This window comes from Diospyros lotus, chromosome 1 (assembly GCF_014633365.1).
Source record: "Diospyros lotus cultivar Yz01 chromosome 1, ASM1463336v1, whole genome shotgun sequence".
NCBI classification, from domain to species: Eukaryota; Viridiplantae; Streptophyta; class Magnoliopsida; order Ericales; family Ebenaceae; genus Diospyros; species Diospyros lotus.
Genome location: NC_068338.1, coordinates 42,795,449 through 42,815,749, shown reverse-complemented (window position 1 = coordinate 42,815,749; position 20,301 = coordinate 42,795,449). Strand labels below are relative to the sequence as shown.

The window sequence follows — 20,301 nt, the reverse complement described above, 5'->3', positions numbered from 1 at the left end:
GGGCACACATTTTTTAATTCACACTGAAAAAACAAATCTTATTTGGTATTTTGGACTCTTGAGATTTAATTTTTCATAATTTAAATTTAACATAAAAAAAATCAATTTTAAACTATTAACTTCATGAAATTAAAAATAAATCATAAGAACTTTAAATTAAAAAAATGGGTGATTAGCTAATAGCTTAGAGATGGCATGGTTTTGGGCAAAAATTTTAACCTATTTTTGTTACTATTTTGTTATGCCCATTTTTTATTTCCACTCATGTTGTTGGTCACATTGAGCAACGAACGAGGTATGCAAACAGAAATTAATATAAAGTTATTAGATTTATTCTATGGCTAGGCATTAAAAATTATAATTAAAACTATTACAATAACATAATAATAATATAATAATAACTGTAAAAGAAAATTTACTGCAACATTATATACACAAACCTCCCTCTTCTAAACCAATCATTTTCTCCTCTTTTTAACATTTATGAGTTGAGGGCTGCACATGGCACAACACAAGCACACACACACACACAAGGTGTCATTTCTTCATCTGTCTTCTGTTTTTTGTTTCATTTTCTTCCGAAAATGGAAGCAAACACTTTATTCGTCTTCTATTTCTTTCTCTTCTCTTCTTTTCTTTTCTTTTCTTTTTCTTTTTTTTTTTTTTTTGGCCTTTTCCCATGGCCGCCAGCGTTGATACTGTCGAAGATCTTACGATTCACACACGCATGAACCTTGACATTTTCAAGTAGTTCACTTTATCTACGAAAATAGTGTCAAATGGGCGCTGGTCATTCATCTTCTTCTCTCTCCCTCTCTTTGTCCAATAGCTTCTCCTTCTGCCTTGCCAACGCCACCACTCTTTCTCCTCGCCAATCAGAGTTGGGTTCCACCCTCAACCCCACCTCCAAAATCGTTCGTACCCGTTATCAAAAACCTACCATGTCACAGTCTTCTTCTTCAGCAATTCTGCCTGCGAAGTGTGGCAAAGTTGAAGAAATCACAACCCCAGAGGAAAACCCTTCAAAACCCATGTCTGATCTTCACAGAATCGACCCGGAATTGCTTCAGAGATTGGAGTATGATGCTCTGGTTTGGAGTTCGCTTCACGGGCTTGTTGTTGGAGACAAAAATGTAAAGGTCAGTGGGATAGAGAGTTGAAGAGATGCTGTCTTGATTTTGTTTCTCTAGATTTCAGGGAGAGTCCCTTTTTTCTTCCCTTTCATCCAAATTGTTTCCATAATTGTTTAATTTGAATCTGTCACTCTGGTTCTGTGATTCTTTGATGGCAATGGGCACTTCGAAAAGTAACACAAGATTGATGTGGAAAAATGGTGATTTTTTAACATGCAGAGATCAGGAAGAGTGCCTGGGGTGGGGATGGTTCATGCCCCATTTGCTCTGCTGCCCATGGCGTTCCCAGAAGGTCACTGGAAACAAGCATGTGAGTTGGCCCCTATTTTCAATGAACTTGTTGATCGAGTGAGTTTGGATGGTGATTTTTTGCAGCTCTCTCTCTCCAGGTCCTCTCTCTCTCTCTCTCTCTCTCTCTCAAACTGCAATGAAGGTGAATAATCTAGTAAATCTAGGATCAATTATTTACCTATGTTCATGAATTTAGAGTCCTATAATCTTATGTTATTCACCATGGAGGAATATGAGGTTCAAATATTAGTTTTTACAAGCCCTTGATTTGAAAGCCCTTCTTTTTAGTTGTCGCTTCTTTAAGTTCACTTAGCACAACTAACTCCTTTTTTAACCAAGTTACTTTGGGTGAATGCAGCCCTTATCCTGATACTTTATGACCATATAGGACTTTGTTTTTGTCAAACCACGGACCAGTGAAGATCCCAAAAGGAGAAAGGATGAAGTACTAGATGTTATTGTAAGGACCATAGTATAGTAACAATGCAGGAAATTTCGCATGAGAATAATTTCTCTTTTGGTATGAATAACGTCACCTACATGCATGATTTTGTGGGTGAGAGTTCATTGGTTGCACAAAGAAGCAATAAACAAAGGAATAAAAGGTAATGGAGGAGAGATGCAACTTTGGAAAACAGGACTAGAGGCAAAGAATGTTTTAGAGCTTAGGGTATTGATGCTGATTGATAAATGATGTACATCCCCCTGTGGTGGAAGTCTCAATGTATAGGAGCAGGATAATCTAGCTTATAAGAGAGGGTTTTTACCAAGGATAAGGATAAGTCCCAACCTAAACCAAGTTAGACTATCTGTTCATATACCTTACGCCATATAACTCATTCCTAAAAGAATTGAAACAAGGCTCCCTCTTCAATCAGATTGACCCATTGGCACTGTACACTCATTTAGGTGACAGTCTGAGTCTTAAGCTTCCAAGCAACACATAATCTTAGAATTTTCTGGTTTGGATGTGTTTTGAGGCATTTGTATACTAACACTGCTTGCCTCCAAGGATAGTGCTTATCCTTACCTGCATACACTTATGCTAGCTGAATCATCTGGCCCTTTAACACTGGCCAGGTGTCCTAACTATTCATCAACCAGTTCGGCTGGTCACAAACATATGATCTCACCTCAGTACGGTTGGCTTCAAACTCATGTATATTTATATGATGAACAAGACACATGTCCCATTTGTGGGCTAACAGGTTTGGTGATACAAGCTTGCTAGTTGGACTCCTACAGACTTGAAAACATGACTGCAGTTTCTGAATGTATGAAGTTATTCGCATTGTCTATAGGCATAATAAATGAATGCCATCCCTGTCAAGGATCCTATGTCAGATTCAATGCATGACTACCAACTAACTTAGTTTATTTCCTTTTGGTGTTTGAATGACAACACTTTTGATGCATAGTGCCTTTATGTGATTGGCTGGTTCACACACATATTAAAGCCTTCTGAGCACTTATTGACCTCATGCTTCTGCCTGCTGAGTGTTGTTCCAGCCTTCTTATAGTGTAGTCTAATCATTTTGAACCATGTTCTTTATTGTCTCATCCTTCTTCTATCTCACTTATGCTGGCTTTCAAGCTAAAAAGCATATTTCTTGACTGTACAAAATTCTCAATTATAATCTATCCAATGCAACACTCTTGCAGTTTTTTGGAGAACTCTATTTGCAGTTTTTTGCTTTTGTCTATGTTGTTTGTCCTCCTCTGGTTTAACATATGCCTTGGCCAAATACGTTTTCTTCTATAAAAGATCTGCAGTTTATGGGAACTGAAAATATTCCTCTTTTCTTGTACATCTAGAACAAAGAAAGTGGATCCTTTCACCTCCAGACTATTGGATATTCATTCCAAGATGCTAGAAATTAACAAGAAAGAGGTAAGATTTTGTAGATGAGGTAGTCAATGCTGATTTTTTAATACAGCTCAGCTAGTTGATCTTATTAGTTCTTTTATTCTCAGAATAATCCTTATTAAACCTTGCTAATGATATATTCTAAAACAGCTTTTTTTTTAATGTCATTAGGTGAAAATGGAATGATTACAGTAATACTGGTCTTTAGAACCTCATTGCCTATTCTTTGCATTTAGATAATTCAAGAATTTGTTATACTGGGAAGTGCATTTAGTTTATGATGTGCAGAACATACTAATTTTCTTTTCAATCATTGAACTAGGAAATACGCTTGGGTTTATATCGCTCTGATTATATGCTTGATGAAAAAACTAAATTGCTACTTCAGATAGAGCTCAACACGATTTCATCTTCATTTCCTGGCCTTGGTTGTCTTGTCAGCAAGCTTCACAGGTTAAGTACATGAGCATCAGTTTTATAATATTTGGTGTCTTCACAATTATTATTGTTCTGTTTGGTAAGCTTGCTGTTCTTATTCGATGTTGTCGTTCATACAACCAACTCATGCATGGAGAGTCAGTTATTATTCAATTCAACTTGTTTTTGGCAGTTATCGTGTTTATGTAGGTGCAAAATTCTCAAATGGAGCAGCAATAATGTTATTTTGGCTGTAATATTTATGCATTGCAGCTTAGATTTGGGGAAAATTCAAGGAGGAATCCAAGCAAATGCCATTGAACAAAAGGAAAATAATCATTCTTGTGGGCTATATCCAGTTGGACCAAAACAGTCACTTCAAGTCCTCTCCTACCTACTTCGGGAAGGATACTAATATATATCATGCAGAGAACATGGATCCACAGATAAGAACTTTCAGTGGAAAAGATCTTCTAGAAAAGAACCTGCAAATTTTAGCAATTGAACTATTAGCCTACTGAGTGGGCACAATTCGGAGATGTCATGTAGGTGATTCAGGGTACTAAGCTAGCTTAGTGCAGGTTATGACATTCATCAGTGAGTAATTAGAAATGATGCACTTTTGTATAAGGGAAAGTAAAATCCAAATCATAAAATGCTAGGTGATGGGAAGAAAAGAAAAATGCATTGACAAAAAGACACTGCAATTACTAATGCATAGAACTTCTTAAAATTTTAGAAGAATTTGGATCGATGGTATTGATATGAGTACTTAAGTTTCCTTCTTCCTGATGACACTGAACCAAGTTGAGTTACCTGAATAGTTTTATGTGACTTCAAAGCCACTCTTAATTTTGCTATGAATTTCTAGTCATAATCCTCTTTGTTATTTCATGATTTAACATGAAAAGAGGGCCCATTGTTCCAATAATGTTAGATTACAATAGCACTGATTTTCTTCTCAAACAAATCAATGTAAGTATGACCATCATTTAACATTTTAAATATTATTCACTATACATTTCAGAGAAGTGAGCTAATAAGTAAATTTCACTGTACATTTTAAATATTAATCACAACCACACTTAGCAGTCCTTGAATGTGAATTTCTCTTCTTTACATTCTCTCTTCTCTTGGATTCATTCTCTTTGCATTTCACTTTGTCTCAGTACCTTTTTTCCCCTTTTCTTTGCATTTCACTTCATCTTGCCTAGAACATACCTTGTGTTGTAGAAGTCAGTCTGATCTTACTTAGTACAATAGTAGAATTTGTAGGCATATTTTTAGTTGAAAAAAAAAGAGAAACTTACCTTCTAGTTCATTGAACATAAAATAATGATTCAAACTGCATAAATAGTGGGTGTTAATTTGCAGGAGCTTACTGAATCAATACGGTAAACAACTTGGGTTAGATAGCAGAAGGATTCCTGAGAATTCAGCTGTGAGTCAGTTTGCAGATGCATTGGCTAAAGCATGGACTGAATTTAATAATCCAAGGTTGGAATTGATTATATTAGGTTCCTTGCTTCTTTTTCAATAGTGCGTTCACCTGGATCAAGTTTTCACTCTTTATAAATATGTCTGCAGGGCTGTAGTTATGATTGTAGTCCAAACTGAAGAGCGCAATATGTACGACCAACATTGGCTTTCTACTGTACTTGGGGAAAGATATCCTACCTTACAGTTGCATGAAGTTCCTATACATAAATCTTAGCAGTATGTTCAAGTGTCAGAACAACAGAGCATTAGCAAAACACATGACAAATAGAAATGCATGTTTGAAAGTTGAAAAATATTTATAAGCTAAATTTTACATGTCCTGATGATTCCACATGTTTCTTGGAATTTACTTATATCATATCCTAGCGGCACATGACAAATAGAAATGCATGTTTGAAAGTTGAAAAATATTTATAAGCTAAATTTTACATGTCCTGATGATTCCATATGTTTCATGGAATTTACTTATACCATATGCTAGCAGCATGGCCAGTTTTCTTCAGATGTTTCTCCTAACTGTTGTAACACGCACAATGTTACAACCATCCGAAAAACTTTGGCAGAAATTGATAAGCAAGGGGAACGTCTACCAGATGGAACCCTTCTTGTGTATGTAGCATTACGGCTTGAATACTATTTTTCTTTCTTTCTTTCTTTCTTAATCCTGTTCGAAGTTTGTTGAATTGCCTTGTGATTTTTAGCATAAAGTTGAAATCTTTTACTCTTGTAGTGGAGGTCAAGCAATTGCAGTCATCTATTTCAGAGCAGGGTATGCACCGACTGATTATCCATCAGAATCTGTAAGTAGATCTGCTTCATTTCGCTGCTGCTTGCATTTCTAATTCTAATCAAAGAGGAGGTTAACTTTCCCATGTATGTAATATTGATTGTTGATGCTTGCATGTGTAAGGTGCCAATGCAGTAGATTTCAATCTTTTAGTGGCAAACGTGTACTTTTTGTTTCTTTTAATTGTTTAAGTGCCACTATCTCGAGTTTCTCATTGCTTTTTCTCTGTTAATATTAGCCCTCTTGAAACCATTACAATCAAACCCTCTACTCTATAGCAATCATAAATTCACTAAATATTGGATATTCGGGATATCTTCAAAATCTGGTTTACATTCCTCCTGGCTCCACCCAAGGGTGAGCTTTTGAGTCAGTCTCTGTAATAATAAGCCCTTATCCACTTTGTAGGAATGGAGGGCTAGGCTACTCATGGAGCATTCTTCTGCTATCAAGTGCCCTTCAATTTCTCATCATTTAGCAGGCACCAAGAAGATACAGCAGGAGCTTGCAAAACCCAATGTTCTTGAGAGGTAAATTCATTGTTTTAACTATTGCCTTGGTACTTCCCATTATTCAGATAATTTGCATCTTATCTAGAGTTTACAGGAATCAAAAGAATTCACTTGTGATTGCCATGATAAGCAAGTATACTGCTTGCTCATTGTTCTCTTTTATTGGGAGTAAATATGCGTATAATTTGTTTTGAACCTTGACTGTAATTTCCTTAAAATTAGAAGTCTTTTGCTTATACATCAACAATAATTGGATGCTAGTTGTTTCTTTTACAGCATTTTCTCTGCCATAAATCACTCAAAGAACCAGGACCAAGTTAGTAGAGCTTATGCTAATTTATCAATCAGGAATTTTTCTTTTCTGTCTTCTTACTTTCCCAGGGAACCGTGTTATTTAGTAAACTAATTGAATTTGTTGAAAAGAAACTTGATTGAGCTCCGTTATTTCATATGTTAAGAAATGATTTGATTTGTTCTTGGCAGGTTTCTTGAGAACAAAGGTGATATTGCCAAACTGCGAAAATGCTTTGCGGGATTGTGGAGTCTGGATAACTCAAATATTGTGAAGGATGCAATTGAAAAACCTGATTTTTTTGTTATGAAACCACAAAGAGAAGGCGGAGGTTACCCATTACATAAGCTGCTTTTATATTTTTCTACTGCTGATATAATTTATATTACCAGTAATTCAAGTTGAAATCCTTTTTCAGGCAATAATATCTATGGAGATGATGTGAGGAAAAGTTTACTAAGATTGCAAGAGGAAAATACTGAAGAGCATGCTGCCTACATACTCATGCAAAGGATTTTCCCAATTATTGCACCCACATTCTTGATGCGGGATGGTATTTGTTATAAAGATCATGCGGTCTCAGAACTCGGGATTTATAGTGCTTATCTAAGGTACGTGACACTGTCACTTCCGCTTTGATGCTAGGGATGCTGCGATGATCATTATTTCTCCTTGTTCCCAACACGTTTCATTTTTTTTACAGGCACTCAAAGGATCTTTTGTTTTCTTTTAAGTCATTATTATGTTCCTGTTTTTGTGAAAATGATTCATTTTCTTCCAAATGGTTGTCTGCATCTGAATTTGCAGAAACAAAGATAGAGTAATTGTGAATGAGCAATGCGGTTACTTAATGCGAACAAAGGTTTCTTCATCAAATGAGGGAGGCGTAGCTGCTGGATTTGCAGTTTTGGACAGCGTATATTTGGCTTGACAGATGATTTTCTTCTCTCTTTTCTTTGCTTCATTCATCATTTTCCTCATCTTTCCCGGAAAGTGAGGGATGCATTAAATATGGGGATTCCATGTTTGGCCCATTTTTCGCTGGCATTTACTCGATTCTGTATGGAAACAGCAGAATGTTTGGCAGTCTCTTTGATGGTGTTATCTTGTAATGAATTTAAAAATTATCTAGCATTCGGGCAGTTCTCTTTATGAACACCTCAGGTAAGACTGCTTACGGAAACAACTCTTGCCGACTCTTACAAAACCGGGAGGAGTGCTTTAGAAAGGCTACTCCATTTTCTGAATTCGGGGGGAAGTGAACAGCCATGTTCTTCAGGTTCATACTCTTCTTATTGAACAATCACGAGACCAATTTGTTCATCACTGAATTGTCAAAACAGAAGGAAAAGTGCAGAATGTTTATATTCACACACTAAAAATGTGTATAGCATAGAGCTACATGAAATTCATGAAAATGTTCTTCTTTCATCCTTCCAACCACGATCCCGGGCTCTTTCCTCCCACAATGCGGAGAGCTTTCGCTCTTCCATGATGGCTGCTTCGGCCTTCTCCCTCGCTTCTTCGCAACTTTCCACCCCTGCATTGCACTTTTCGGCCTCTTTCTGGTAATGCCAAGAGCTTCTTTTTGTGTCCATTATCAACTCCTTGGTGCGCGCCAAGTGGTCGCGACTGACACTCTTCAGCAGGCCCAGCTCCTCTGACAGTAGACCTATCATGTCCTTCTCCAACTCTTCGTTAACTTCAGGATCATCTTTACCGCAATCTGCACATATAAGGCAACCCCAAACTCAACAAAATAATAATAATAATAATAATAATAAAAAGGCTGAAAGCAAATAAGATGGTTTTCTTTTCTCTCTCAAGGAGATGGACTGACCTGAATAGGAACTGTTTAAAAACCCTGCAATAAAAATTGCCATTAACTCCAAGTGAGAACACCATATTGCGAAAATCATAATATTAGAGATTAAGATGCAAGCCAAAGAAATACCAAGAACTACAAGATTATCTGTAAATTTTTCTATTGTATATCACTGAATTATGCATTTTGGCAAGGTATATTGCCCAAACAAGATGATATTTTTCATATTTGTCAAACCCAGATAATAATTTATCGAGGTCATGCTCCAAAACTCAACTTCACTATTGATATTTATCATAAGCAACGCTTGTTGCATCAATTTCAGTACTTAAGAGAGACAACAACAACAACAATAATTTAAATCTTTATTTAATTATGTGGGGTTGTCAGTCTAGTAATCGCATTGATTTCAGTAATTACAAAGGCAAAACCATGAGTCTATCAACTACAGCAAAGATCTGAGATGCATGACCAGATAACTAAATCAAAGACACTATATTAATGAACATTTTATTATTATACATCAACAATTACTGAAAATTGCACTCACCTAGAGGCGTGGAGAATTCGTCTGAAGAACAATCACAATCGCAAGACTGGCACGAAGCAAGAGAATGTGAATTCGCCCTCAAGAACCATAGAATTGGCCGCCCCACAATGAAGAAAACCAACAACAGAACCACCCAAAACAACGAACATCTCACAACCACGGGACTGCAAGACCTATGATCCGACTGATACGCCATCAAAATCCTATTTCCCGAACTATTGGAAAGCAATTTCTAAAACAAGAAAAATCAAGTTTCCGTCTTTCGAGATCTGGGCGAGAGATTTAAGAGTTCTGATTCTAACCCAATCATTAGATTAGAACACTACAGTCCCCCACAAGTGAGAAGATTTGAAAATGAAAATGTGGGATTTGTGATGACGAGGAAATCAATTTTAATGAGAGAAAATCTGGGTGGTTTTGTTGTTTTCGAGAAAGTGAAAGCGGATGAGATCCCGAGAAAGTGAGATGAAATGATGGAATGGGTACATGCAGAAATGCAGGGCTGATTTGATTTGCAGTGTTGGGGAGGAAATATGGCCACGGAGAGGAAGACCCTTTTGGGCCGCGTTTGTGTGACGAAGAAGTCTCTGCTTTCTTGGTTTGATGGGGCCTCGCAAAACAGACACTCGCACAAACACGGCTTTAAATAAAGAGGGATTCTGATTGCATGGCCGTGTCAGTCTCTCTCACTTGGCTTTTTAGGGCTAACTTCTTTTTCTTCTTCTTCTTCTTCTTTTCATTTTTATGCACAACATTAAATAAATAGTATTTTCAAAAATATCATATAAGCCACTCTACCTACTTTTAGACTCGAAATCACGTTAACAATTATTCTAAATGTGTGTTAAACGCTGTTTAATACTTTTTAATCCTACTATTAATGTTAACTCTATCCTCAATTAAAAATTAAAATAATTCTACATACATATATATATATATATATAGTTGTAAATACCCAAATCAAATTCCAAATTTATACTTTAAAAACTCTCTATAGTTATAATTTGTGTCTTTTTAAAGTATAATGATTAATTAATTTAAATTCAAATATTAAAATATAGTGAGTGAATATAATTTTTAAAAAATATAATGGTGAACTTAACCTTAAAATTGAAATACACTCATTTAGTTTTGCACTTTATTTATCCAAAATACTAAATATATTGTTAATTATAGTGATCTATGTTTTAGTTTAGCCATGCATATTTAAAGGGCATTTATGGTACTTCATTAATATTTTGGTGATGCAAGCAATTGTACCTCAATCTTGATGCATTTATTAATATAAGTTGTTATGAATAGTCAAAAAAGAAAAAACTCTGAGGTAGAATTTGTGACAAATTTACATAAAAGAAAAACTTGTGAATTAATTAAGCCTATTGTATGGGGGGCTATCTAAAAGAAAAATGATATACTTTATATAAAAAAATAGATATGATTATAAAACTAAAATTTATGTAACGGAATTTGTGAGTTAATTTTAAGATTAATAAAATATGTGAGAGATAATAAGGTAGCTAAGGGAAGCTTAGTGAAATTGTTTAGCTATATATATGTGGGATGAGCTAGGCTGGCATTTTTAAGGATGTTGATTAAATGTTAATAAAGCGTAATTGATGTTATTAATAGTTGTGGTACGTACGTAATGAGGGGTTACTAATTAAATGTTAGTTGAATAATAATAATCATGTATTAATAAGTCTTATCATATCAAGCTTTTTACTTCTTTTTAATGTGGGCCTGCTGGGCCTATCCGGTCTTTTTAACATGCCTACTTGATGCAAAAACGAATAAGAAATAACCGCCGCCGACAACAACTAAGTAGTATTTCATTAATTACGGGAAGGATGCAATTTTTAGATTACATGGTTGGTAATTAAACTAAGCTAATCCCACCACACCACCCATAAACTTTTTGGCATCAATGCTAACACGGGAAGGTTAAATAATAGTAGATTATAACAATTTTAATAAATTAGATTTTGTGTTGGATAATATTGTTTATTAAAATAATCTTAATAAATTATAAAGGTAAAAAAATCTTATTAATCATACTCTAATTGAACCCTATTATTCCTCCATTTCCATTTCCATTTCAATTTCAATTTCACGGTTGACTTTCCGCCAATCAACAAATGCAAGGGCAGAGCCTATGCCTTGGCCCGCCATTAATTTTGGCCTATACTCGGGGCCATAATAATTTCGAAAACCTTCCCTCTCGCATTCAAGCGCCCATATCTCGCCCTTCTTCTTCTCTCGTTCTCATTCATTTTGTGCCTCCGTTAGACCGTCACTGAGGTTGCTCGTTTCGCTCAGTCGCTTTTGCTTGCTGTCTTTCTTTGGCTCTGTTGCTTCTTGTCTCGACCTTGCTCTCACCAGCTTGCCCCTCTCTCCCTCAATTGTTGCTCGCGTCTTGCCCTCACCAGCTCTCCCCTCAGTTATTGGCCTCACTTTCGCTTGCTACCTCTCTCGACTCTCTCACTCCGTCGCTCATCGGTGTTGCCTTCTCGGCTTTTCCCTTGTCAGCTCGCCTCTCCAACGTCGCTCACTGGTCGATCGCTGCCTCTTTAGCTCTCTCTTGCTCCGTCACTAGCCTAAACCCCTGCTTCATGTAATTAATGAGTAGTAAGCTTCTAGCTTCACCAATTTTTGTCCCAAAAAGGTAAACTCTTTTTTCTATTTCTAAAATTAAGTGAACTTGAATTTTGTTAACTGATGTTGGGTTTCTCGAAAATAAATTTGTTAATGTGATGTTAAGATTGATAAATAAGTTTATCAATTGCACATACGCACATAATTTGATTGTTGGATCAATTGCATAAGCGCACATAATGTGGATATTGATCAATTGCAATTTGCACATGCACAATTGATAAATTTGTGAATTTATGAATTTGTGCATTCTCTAATTATCATTCATTATATTGAATTTAAAACAGTCATGGAGAGATTTTTAAAACAAAAATCTTCGTCGATTGTAAAAGATGCTGATAGTGAGAAATAAGATAGTGTTAATTTTGATGTTACACAACTTTCCCCCAATCATAGACTAAGGATTCCAATTTTGGTTACAATGTTAATATTCGAGATCAAGTCCAAAGAGCATATATATATACAAAAAGGTCTGTGCCAGCCTCTAAATCATAACTTTCCATATAGATCATTTGGATAGACACAAACTAGACGATTCAATCTTGCTTGATTTAAAGAGTTTGGTAGTTGGTTGGAGTATAATGTATCAAAAGATACTACTTTTTGCTTATATTGTTATCTATTTAAAACAAATGTGGGTAAATAAGGAGAAGGCGATGCTTTTGTTAGTGAAGGATTTTTGTATTGGAAAAGTAAAGATAGGCTTAATATTCATGTTGGAGATTGTTCCTTCCTGACCAGAGGAGGACGGTCGGAGGCGGGATCACAACGACATGGTGTGGGCTCCGGCGATGGGTCTATCCCGGGGGGCAGCTGGCACCTACAAGCACTTCGACACTCAAGTGAGTAAAGAGTAAGGAGATACAGTGTATTAGTAGGTCAGAGGTCAGAACATACCTTACCTTTAAAGAGAGCTGGTTGATATAGAAGGAGGAGATGTTCTTCTGCATGCATGTGTCGTGCGTTTACAGGTGATGAGACTGACTATCCGGCGTCGGTGGAGGTTCCCAGGTGGTAGCATGGTGGTGACGGAACCCTTATTAATGTGGATGGGATTCACCATTAATATCCACATTAATGGGGGTAGGATCTGAGGCGGTTGCGCGGATATCTAGTGGGAGTCGCAATGATGCCATGGCAGGCTGGCGCTGGGCCAAGGCTGGATCCAGAGGGAAGACCAAGATTGGGCTGAGATTGGGCCTAAGAAGAAGGCTGAGATTGGGCCCGGACGATCCAGAAATCATGATAGTTTACACAATAAAACTCACATCAAGTGCGAGGCTTTGATGAATCAAAAGCAACATATTCAGTTAGTTTCTTCAAACAGTCGAAACAAGTACGAAGTGACTATCGAATTTGTCTTATTGCATCAATTGATTGTGTTAGACTTTTGTTACGACATGGGTTTTTGTGTTTGGGGTCATGATGAATTTGAGAATTTAGAGAATCCATATAACTTTTTAGTACAATTGTAATTTCTAACTGATCATAATGATGAGATTAAGACAATTACAATGAACAATGCTCCTCTAAATTGCAAATTAACATCACCTGATGTTCAAAAAAATATTATAAGTGACTGTGCTACTGAAATAATCAATGTTATTATCAAAGACAATGGAGATGTATTTTTCTCTGTTCTAATTGATGAATCTCATGATTTGTTAACAAATAAGTAAATATCAATTGTTTTATGTTATGTGAACAATAATGAACAAGTAAAAGAACGTTTCATTGGTCTTAAGTATGTTTTCAATATCATAACTCTCTCACTTAAAACTACAATAGACAAGACATTTTCTAGATATAACCTAAATTTGTCTAGATTGAGAGGATAAGGTTATGATGGGGCAAGTAATACGCATGATGAGTTCAATGATCTCAAATCGTTTATTTTAAAAGAGAATCCTTGTGTTTTTTACATTTATTGTTTTGCTCACCAATTTCAACTAGCTTTTGTAACTATGGCAAAGAAGAATACTCCAGGTTCTAACCATTTTTGCTTGGTTGCTAATGTGGTTAATATTGTTGGAGCATTTTCTAAATATTGTGATCATATTCGAGGGAAACAAGCAGATATTATTGCTAAAACATTGGAGAATAGTGATATTTTAAATGGAATGAGACTTAATCAAAAAACTACATTTCAGTGTTTTGGTGATACACGTTGGGTTCGCATTATAATTGAAATTATTAGTATTGATGGATCAAATTCTAATAAAAAATGTGAAGTATACAATTTGTTGAAGTCAATACTATTATTTAATTTTGCATTTAATCTTCAATTGATGAGAACTGTTTTGATGATGACAAATGAATTATCAAAGGCATTACAGAGAAAAATTCAAGATATTGTAAATGCAATAGAATCGATGAAACTATGTAAACAAGGACTCCAGTCTTTTAGAGATGGTGGATGAGATTCGTTTTTGCAACAAGTCTATTCTTTTTGTTAGGTACACTATATTGATGTTCCAAACATAGATAATATGTTTATCGCCGTGAATCTCGTGGTCGCCCATAATGTCAAGCTCTAAAAATGACAAATTTGCATCATTTCCATATAGATTTATTCTATGTTGTCATTGATATGCAACTTCAAGAGTTGAATGATCGTTTTTTTGAAAGAAAATACCGAGTTGATTCTTTGTGTAGCATGTTTATGTCCAAAAGATTCATTCTCTACTTTTGACAAGAAAATATTGATTCAACTTGCCGAGTTTTATTCAAAAGAATTTTTATCAGTAAATCTCCTAATACTTAATGATCAACTTGAAACTTTTATTCTTAATATTTGCTCTAGCAAAGAGTTTGAAGAATTAAAAGGCCTTGGTGATCTTTAAGAGAAGTTGGTTATGACGAAAAAAACATAGCATATCCGTTAGTATACAAATTTCTAACTTTGTCACTAGTTCTTTTGATTGCTACTACTACTGTCGAGAGAGTATTTTCAACAATGAACATTGTGAATGATAGATTGCACAATCGGACAAGAGATCGGTACATGGATGAATGATAGCCTAGTTGTTTATGTTGAGAAAGAAATATTTTTGAAAATTGATAATAAAGTTATTATATAACGTTATCAAAATATGAAACCTCGTAAATAACTATTACAAGGTATTGAATAAATTATACTAACTTTCAGCATATTTATATTATTATATTAATTTTTATTTTTTTCTTTAATAAGTTTTGTCTTTGCTGAAAAATTTTACTTTTAACTCTTCCGCCCATGAACAAATGTATAAGAAATGAAGCCTCCTCTAGAATCTGGCACCACTGAAAGCAAGCGAGTACGTAGCTACTTGCTGCTGCTAACACTCCCACTTGAACTTTTCAGCTGTTATCGTTTTATCTTGTCGCATGATTATTGATTATTATCAATGCAATAATATCTGAAGGATATATATATATATATATACCTGATGATATTATTTGATATCAATATACCTTCAATTAACACTCAGCTAGCGTTGCATATTAATTAGAACATCAAATTATAAATATTAAGAAACTTATTTAATTAAAATTTTGATCAATATAGCTATATATATCATTATTTAATAATATTATTATATTAATTATGGTATCATATCATATCAATAATAATAAAGATATTTATTGATTGAGCTTAATTTCTGAGTGTGGCCTGAGCTGTCACACTTTTGATTGCAAAAACATTCCCAGTTGTCTCGTCCGTATCTAAGCTACAAGTCTCTCTCTCTCTCTCTCGAAGCTCATCTTCTCCCAAGTGGCCGGCCGGCCGGGTCGGCTTCGAATTTATCCATTTGACCCCCAGTTGATTAGCTCATTACAGTACGTAGTAGATAATAATTAATTTTGTTTAGTCTAAAATAAGATTTAAAAAATCAAAACATATTAAATGGGCTAAAATAAATTTGTATTTAATTCATCTTTATTTGGAATTCCCAATATAATAATATAATTCATCATGCTAATTAATTATTTTTGCATCAATTTTCAAGAACCATCAAGTTGGCAACATAGGAACAAAAAAACATGGAAGTGTTCTTAAAATTGCGTGACGCTTCTGCATTTTAATGATGCAAGTGGAACATCCAAACCAAATTTGGCAAACCTAAAACCCACCATCACCATGCTCTCTCTCTCTCTCTCTCTCTCTCCTGACGCTTTCTTCTGCAATGATTTCGAGACGCCGAACGGCCCGAAATAGAACCCACCGTCAACCCCGGATCCATGCCACGTGGACGCTGACGGCCATGGTGGAAAACTGAAAATATATTAAAGAATTAAAATGGTAAAAGGACCACACAAAAAAAAAAAAAAAAAAAAAAACTCGCTAATTCCATGCAAAAACGTTTTTCTATATCTAATTCTATATAACCATGCACAAGCCCAACGCACGTGCACTTCTTTCTGTGATCTAAAATCTCCCCCCTCGTCCCGCACGTGACACCCCCCCCCCCCCGGGCCCCTTCACCTTATCGTCAGGCAGGGCTGTCTCCACCCATGCAGCCCCCCTCCGCCGCCGTGGTGGTGGTGGCCGCGGCTTAGTATCTCGTGGCACCGCCGGAGCCCTTCTCCGCCGGCGCTCTTCACCGGAAACGCCCACTTCTTGTCACTTTTCTCCGCCCCCTCTTCTTCGCTCGCCTCTTCAGTCTCCTCCTCCTCTTCTTCATATGCTTCCCGAATGAGATGTAATCTCAGCCGTCCATCTTCGCGGGAAGCATGGAGAATCTCCGGGCGCTCGATCTTCACGCCCGCGAGCTCCAGCCTGCCGTCTCTCCTCACCGACCGGAGAAGGAAAGTCGGCCGGCCGTTGTGATCCAGAGACGAAATCGGCGGCGGAAACTTCTTCACCTCAGTGCTCTTCGAGGCTGCTCTCCTGCATTTGATTGTCCTCGAGGCAACCAATTGGCCACCGCTCTGGATTCCCCCAATCTGGCATTCAAACCTCCTCTCATCGGAGCTCTCGAACCCCAGGCTCTCCGTGCACGACATCAGGCCGTCCACGCAGCCGCCGACTTCGTCGAGAAACCCAATTCCGCCGGGATCCTTCTTCACGACCGCCGCCTCCGGAAAGTGGACGACATTTTCAACAGATATCCCCGGAGAAGAGGTGGCAGGGGTCCGGCGGGGGGATTCGATCGCAGTGACATTATTATTGGGCTTGAAGGCAGGATCAGGAGAAAGGGAGAAACTGAAGAGAGAGTGGAGGCTCTTGAGGCAAAAACTCATGACGAGGGTGCAGAGAGAAGTGAAAGAGAGGAATATGGACATTTGGGAAATGAATAGAATTAGAGAAGAGAGAGGGAGGGGCAGTATAAATAACATTGGCGATCGAGGCGAGGGGAGGACGGGGGGTGATATGGCGAGAAGAGTGCCAGCGCGAGAGAGAAGGAGAGGAATCGGTGGCGGGACCCACGTAAAAGATCAGACCTTGAACTAATACATACAACATCTACCTCTACTCTTCCACTCTTCTTTCCTATCCTCATCTTCATCTCTTCTCTCTTCTCTCTTCCCTTTTATATATTTATATTATTTGCTTATTTTACATTTTCAAATAAAAATATTACTTTAAATTAACCTAGTACGTACGTACGTACGTAGTAATTTTATAATTGATATGCATTTTATATATTGTTTTAATAGCTACCTAGCTAGCATATATATATATATATATATACACACACAATTTTATATTAGAAGCTTTTGTTTTATATATATAATTAAAATGAGCTAGATTCAAATAATTAACTCCAGCTAATATTGGAATTGATATATAATCTCTTTCAAATACAAATATATAGATATGTAATATTGGAGCAATGTAATTAAGGATCAAATTAATTAATGTGGGGATATATATTGGAGTTAAATGATAAATTTGGCATGACCGACCACTGGGCCGGGTAGGGTGGGGTACGTAGTTGGGCTTAGTATTAGATAGTTTGGGTTGATGAGTTCAAACTAGCTAGTTATTAATTAATTTTATGTGATTTGAGTTTAATTAATTTGTGAACTTTAGGCATGTCTTTCTTTTTTTTTTTTTAATTTCATGCTATCTATATTATCATTATTATGAAATATGTTTAATTGTAAGTTAATTATATATTGATGATATCATGTATGTATATATATTCTTTAGGTATGTATATATATATGTCTAATTAAAAATTCACTGTCTATCTTAGCTCCTCGTGAGTGAAACAAAAAGGAAATCTAATTTTATTTTATATGTTATATTAAAAGTTTCTTCATATTCAACTTACGTACCCTTTTGGAAATTAAGGAAAAGGAAAATTGAGTTGGTGTGGACACGTACTTGCTAAGGTATGGAGGCCTTAATTAGACTTTGAGAAGTAAACGCAACCCCTCTCCCTCTCTGAGCTCTCTCTCTCTCTCACTATATATATATATATATATATATATTCCACAATCTTAGCTGTCGATGAATGAAGTTTGTTATGCTGACTCTCTTTTGACCTTAATTTGGTCAAGGATAAGATGGGGTGTGTGTGCGTGTGTGTATATATAGAGAGAGAGAGAGAAAAAAGAGGTAGGTAGCGTTGCCACACGCAAGTTTTGTGTGAATCCCGTCGACGGTTTTTTCTTCCTCTTCTAAAGTTATCTAATAATCATTATTCAAAAAAAGTTGTTTAAAAAATTAAAAAAAATAAAATAAAATGTATTTTCTAAAATAAAAAAATTTGTAATTATGACTCTCTAGATATAAAATATATATAGACCTCTAGTCAAGGCCATGGATGATATCTAATTAATTTGGACGAAATTAATTAAACATGTAAAATTTACTCTCTCTCTCTCTCTCTCTCTCTATATATATATATATATATGGTTAAATTTGTAATGTTTTGAGTTTTTTAACATAAAGAAGTTTGCACTTTGTATTGGATTATTATTTTCGAACATAAATTGGTCTGCATAACATACATATATATATATATAAATGTAGTAAATTGTTATATTAATTTATACAAATATATATGTAACACAATGCATGTGTTGTATTAATTAATTAGTTTGCATGCATCTCAAACTAGATATGATATTGATTTAATAAAATCTAGAATATTAGATTCGGAATTTTAGGGTTACGGGGTACGTATTAACAAGGGAAGCTCAATTTGCCTACAAAATCACATCATACAAAATACATTAATTGTTTGCATTGAATATAATACCTCAAATGGAATTTTTTAATTTACAAAATATAACATAAATAATATATATACTAAACTAACTTATATGCTAAATTGTATATATCGATCTTAACATATATATTTATATAAATCTATTTTTTTTTTTAAGAAAATGTGTTTTTATTATTTAACCAGCCAATGGAAATGTTGTTGCAAAATAATGAAAATATGACAAACAGATAGAACGTGGGATGAATATAATATTTACATAAAGCATATAAGAAATAAAGCATATAACAAACTTTTAATCTCACTAAGTAAAATCTATTACATCATCAATTCTAAACATAATTAAGCAATGTACATACCAAATCTAAATTAAGGATATACATGCATATATATATATATATGTGTCATTACATGAAGCTTACACTATATATATATATATATATGCATGGATTGGCCTAAATCATGTATCAAGATCATGGGGAATTCACCGAGCCAGGAGGAGCTGCAGTTTCTGCATATCCGATACCTCTGCGAGTAGTGGGGAAGAGAATGAAGAGAAAGCTCGACAGAACGCCAGCCCCCAACGGCAGATTGATAATCAACACATTCCGGTTGGCTCCGGCCGCCGGAAAGAGGCAGCTCTGCACCTCCGGATCGCTCGAAGCCAGCACCAAGAACACCACCAGGGACACGAACGCGTGAACGAAGTCTATGAAGCCGATCTTGAACCTCGCCAGCTCCGCCTTGCTCTTCCTCTCCTGATCGCCCTCGCGATTGTCGTAGTTGAAGATGTACAGCCCCTTGAACGTCGCGATGCCGTAGTAGAACTTGCCGTCGCCGTCCACGAAGCCGTCAGTGAACGACGAGAGGAAGCAGAGGGCGGCGCAGAAGCCAACGAGAGATATCGTCAGGTACTTATTCGACATCTGGCCGGGTTATATAGAAAGAGTAATTACACACGCATCGAAAACAAATAAATAAAAGATTATTATATGTTGTGAATTGAAATATATAAATAATATGTTTAAGATCCATATATAAATAGATAAATCTGAAGTAATTCCAAGAGATAACCCTAATCTAAAATCAAACGTAATTAAACTGATATAATGATGATCATGTAATTTAAGAACCTGCTGGCAGGTGCCATGGTTGGAGAAGGAAGGCATCAAGGCCTGGAAGGCGAGGACGGTGCCGGTTGGGAGAAGGTTGGCGAGGCTGGCGGCGCTGGCTAGGGTTCTGTGGAGGGGGTGGCTGGAGCCGCGGGGCTTCGACTGATCTGCCATGGAGACTGGATGGATTAGTTTGGTTTGGA

The 20,301-nt window shown here is 36.1% G+C and overlaps 4 protein-coding genes across 4 annotated transcripts; 1 reads left to right on the top strand and 3 right to left on the bottom strand.

Annotated features, from left to right (window-relative positions):
- The first annotated feature begins 692 nt into the window (after window positions 1-692).
- LOC127787381 (glutathione synthetase, chloroplastic) lies at window positions 693-7,962 on the top strand. Its single transcript, XM_052315402.1, has 12 exons — window positions 693-1,139; window positions 1,353-1,522; window positions 3,240-3,315; window positions 3,614-3,744; window positions 5,083-5,205; window positions 5,296-5,376; window positions 5,737-5,817; window positions 5,939-6,008; window positions 6,404-6,525; window positions 6,991-7,130; window positions 7,218-7,410; window positions 7,607-7,962. Exons 1-12 carry the CDS (start codon window positions 780-782, stop codon window positions 7,728-7,730), a joined length of 1,671 nt encoding a protein of 556 aa, XP_052171362.1. The 5' UTR covers window positions 693-779; the 3' UTR covers window positions 7,731-7,962.
- Window positions 7,613-9,797, bottom strand: LOC127787373 (uncharacterized). Its single transcript, XM_052315391.1, has 3 exons — window positions 9,175-9,797; window positions 8,640-8,663; window positions 7,613-8,525 (listed from the first exon to the last, which is right to left on the bottom strand). Exons 1-3 carry the CDS (start codon window positions 9,368-9,370, stop codon window positions 8,209-8,211), a joined length of 537 nt encoding a protein of 178 aa, XP_052171351.1. The 5' UTR covers window positions 9,371-9,797; the 3' UTR covers window positions 7,613-8,208.
- Window positions 9,798-16,287: 6,490 nt separating this feature from the next.
- Window positions 16,288-17,198, bottom strand: LOC127793801 (uncharacterized). Its single transcript, XM_052324537.1, has one exon. It carries the CDS (start codon window positions 17,143-17,145, stop codon window positions 16,288-16,290), a length of 858 nt encoding a protein of 285 aa, XP_052180497.1. The 5' UTR covers window positions 17,146-17,198.
- A 2,094-nt stretch (window positions 17,199-19,292) lies between these two features.
- Window positions 19,293-20,301, bottom strand: LOC127793263 (protein DMP10-like). Its single transcript, XM_052324101.1, has 2 exons — window positions 20,120-20,301; window positions 19,293-19,912 (listed from the first exon to the last, which is right to left on the bottom strand). Exons 1-2 carry the CDS (start codon window positions 20,270-20,272, stop codon window positions 19,460-19,462), a joined length of 606 nt encoding a protein of 201 aa, XP_052180061.1. The 5' UTR covers window positions 20,273-20,301; the 3' UTR covers window positions 19,293-19,459.

What these genes read in the sequence shown, in the direction of transcription:
- LOC127787381 (XM_052315402.1), top strand. Translation starts at nt 780, where the DNA reads ATGGGCGCTGGTCATTCATCTTCTTCTCTCTCCCTCTCTTTGTCCAAT. An exon ending in TTGGAGACAAAAATGTAAAG is followed by an intron (nt 1,140 to 1,352) that starts GTCAGTGGGATA and finishes TTTAACATGCAG; the next exon opens with AGATCAGGAAGAGTGCCTGG. An exon ending in CTGATTATCCATCAGAATCT is followed by an intron (nt 6,009 to 6,403) that starts GTAAGTAGATCT and finishes TCCACTTTGTAG; the next exon opens with GAATGGAGGGCTAGGCTACT.
- LOC127787373 (XM_052315391.1), bottom strand. Translation starts at nt 9,370, where the DNA reads ATGGCGTATCAGTCGGATCATAGGTCTTGCAGTCCCGTGGTTGTGAGA. An exon ending in CGAATTCTCCACGCCTCTAG is followed by an intron (nt 8,664 to 9,174) that starts GTGAGTGCAATT and finishes TTTTTATTGCAG; the next exon opens with GGTTTTTAAACAGTTCCTAT. An exon ending in TTTAAACAGTTCCTATTCAG is followed by an intron (nt 8,526 to 8,639) that starts GTCAGTCCATCT and finishes TTATATGTGCAG; the next exon opens with ATTGCGGTAAAGATGATCCT.
- LOC127793801 (XM_052324537.1), bottom strand. Translation starts at nt 17,145, where the DNA reads ATGTTATTTATACTGCCCCTCCCTCTCTCTTCTCTAATTCTATTCATT.
- LOC127793263 (XM_052324101.1), bottom strand. Translation starts at nt 20,272, where the DNA reads ATGGCAGATCAGTCGAAGCCCCGCGGCTCCAGCCACCCCCTCCACAGA. An exon ending in ACCATGGCACCTGCCAGCAG is followed by an intron (nt 19,913 to 20,119) that starts GTTCTTAAATTA and finishes TAACCCGGCCAG; the next exon opens with ATGTCGAATAAGTACCTGAC.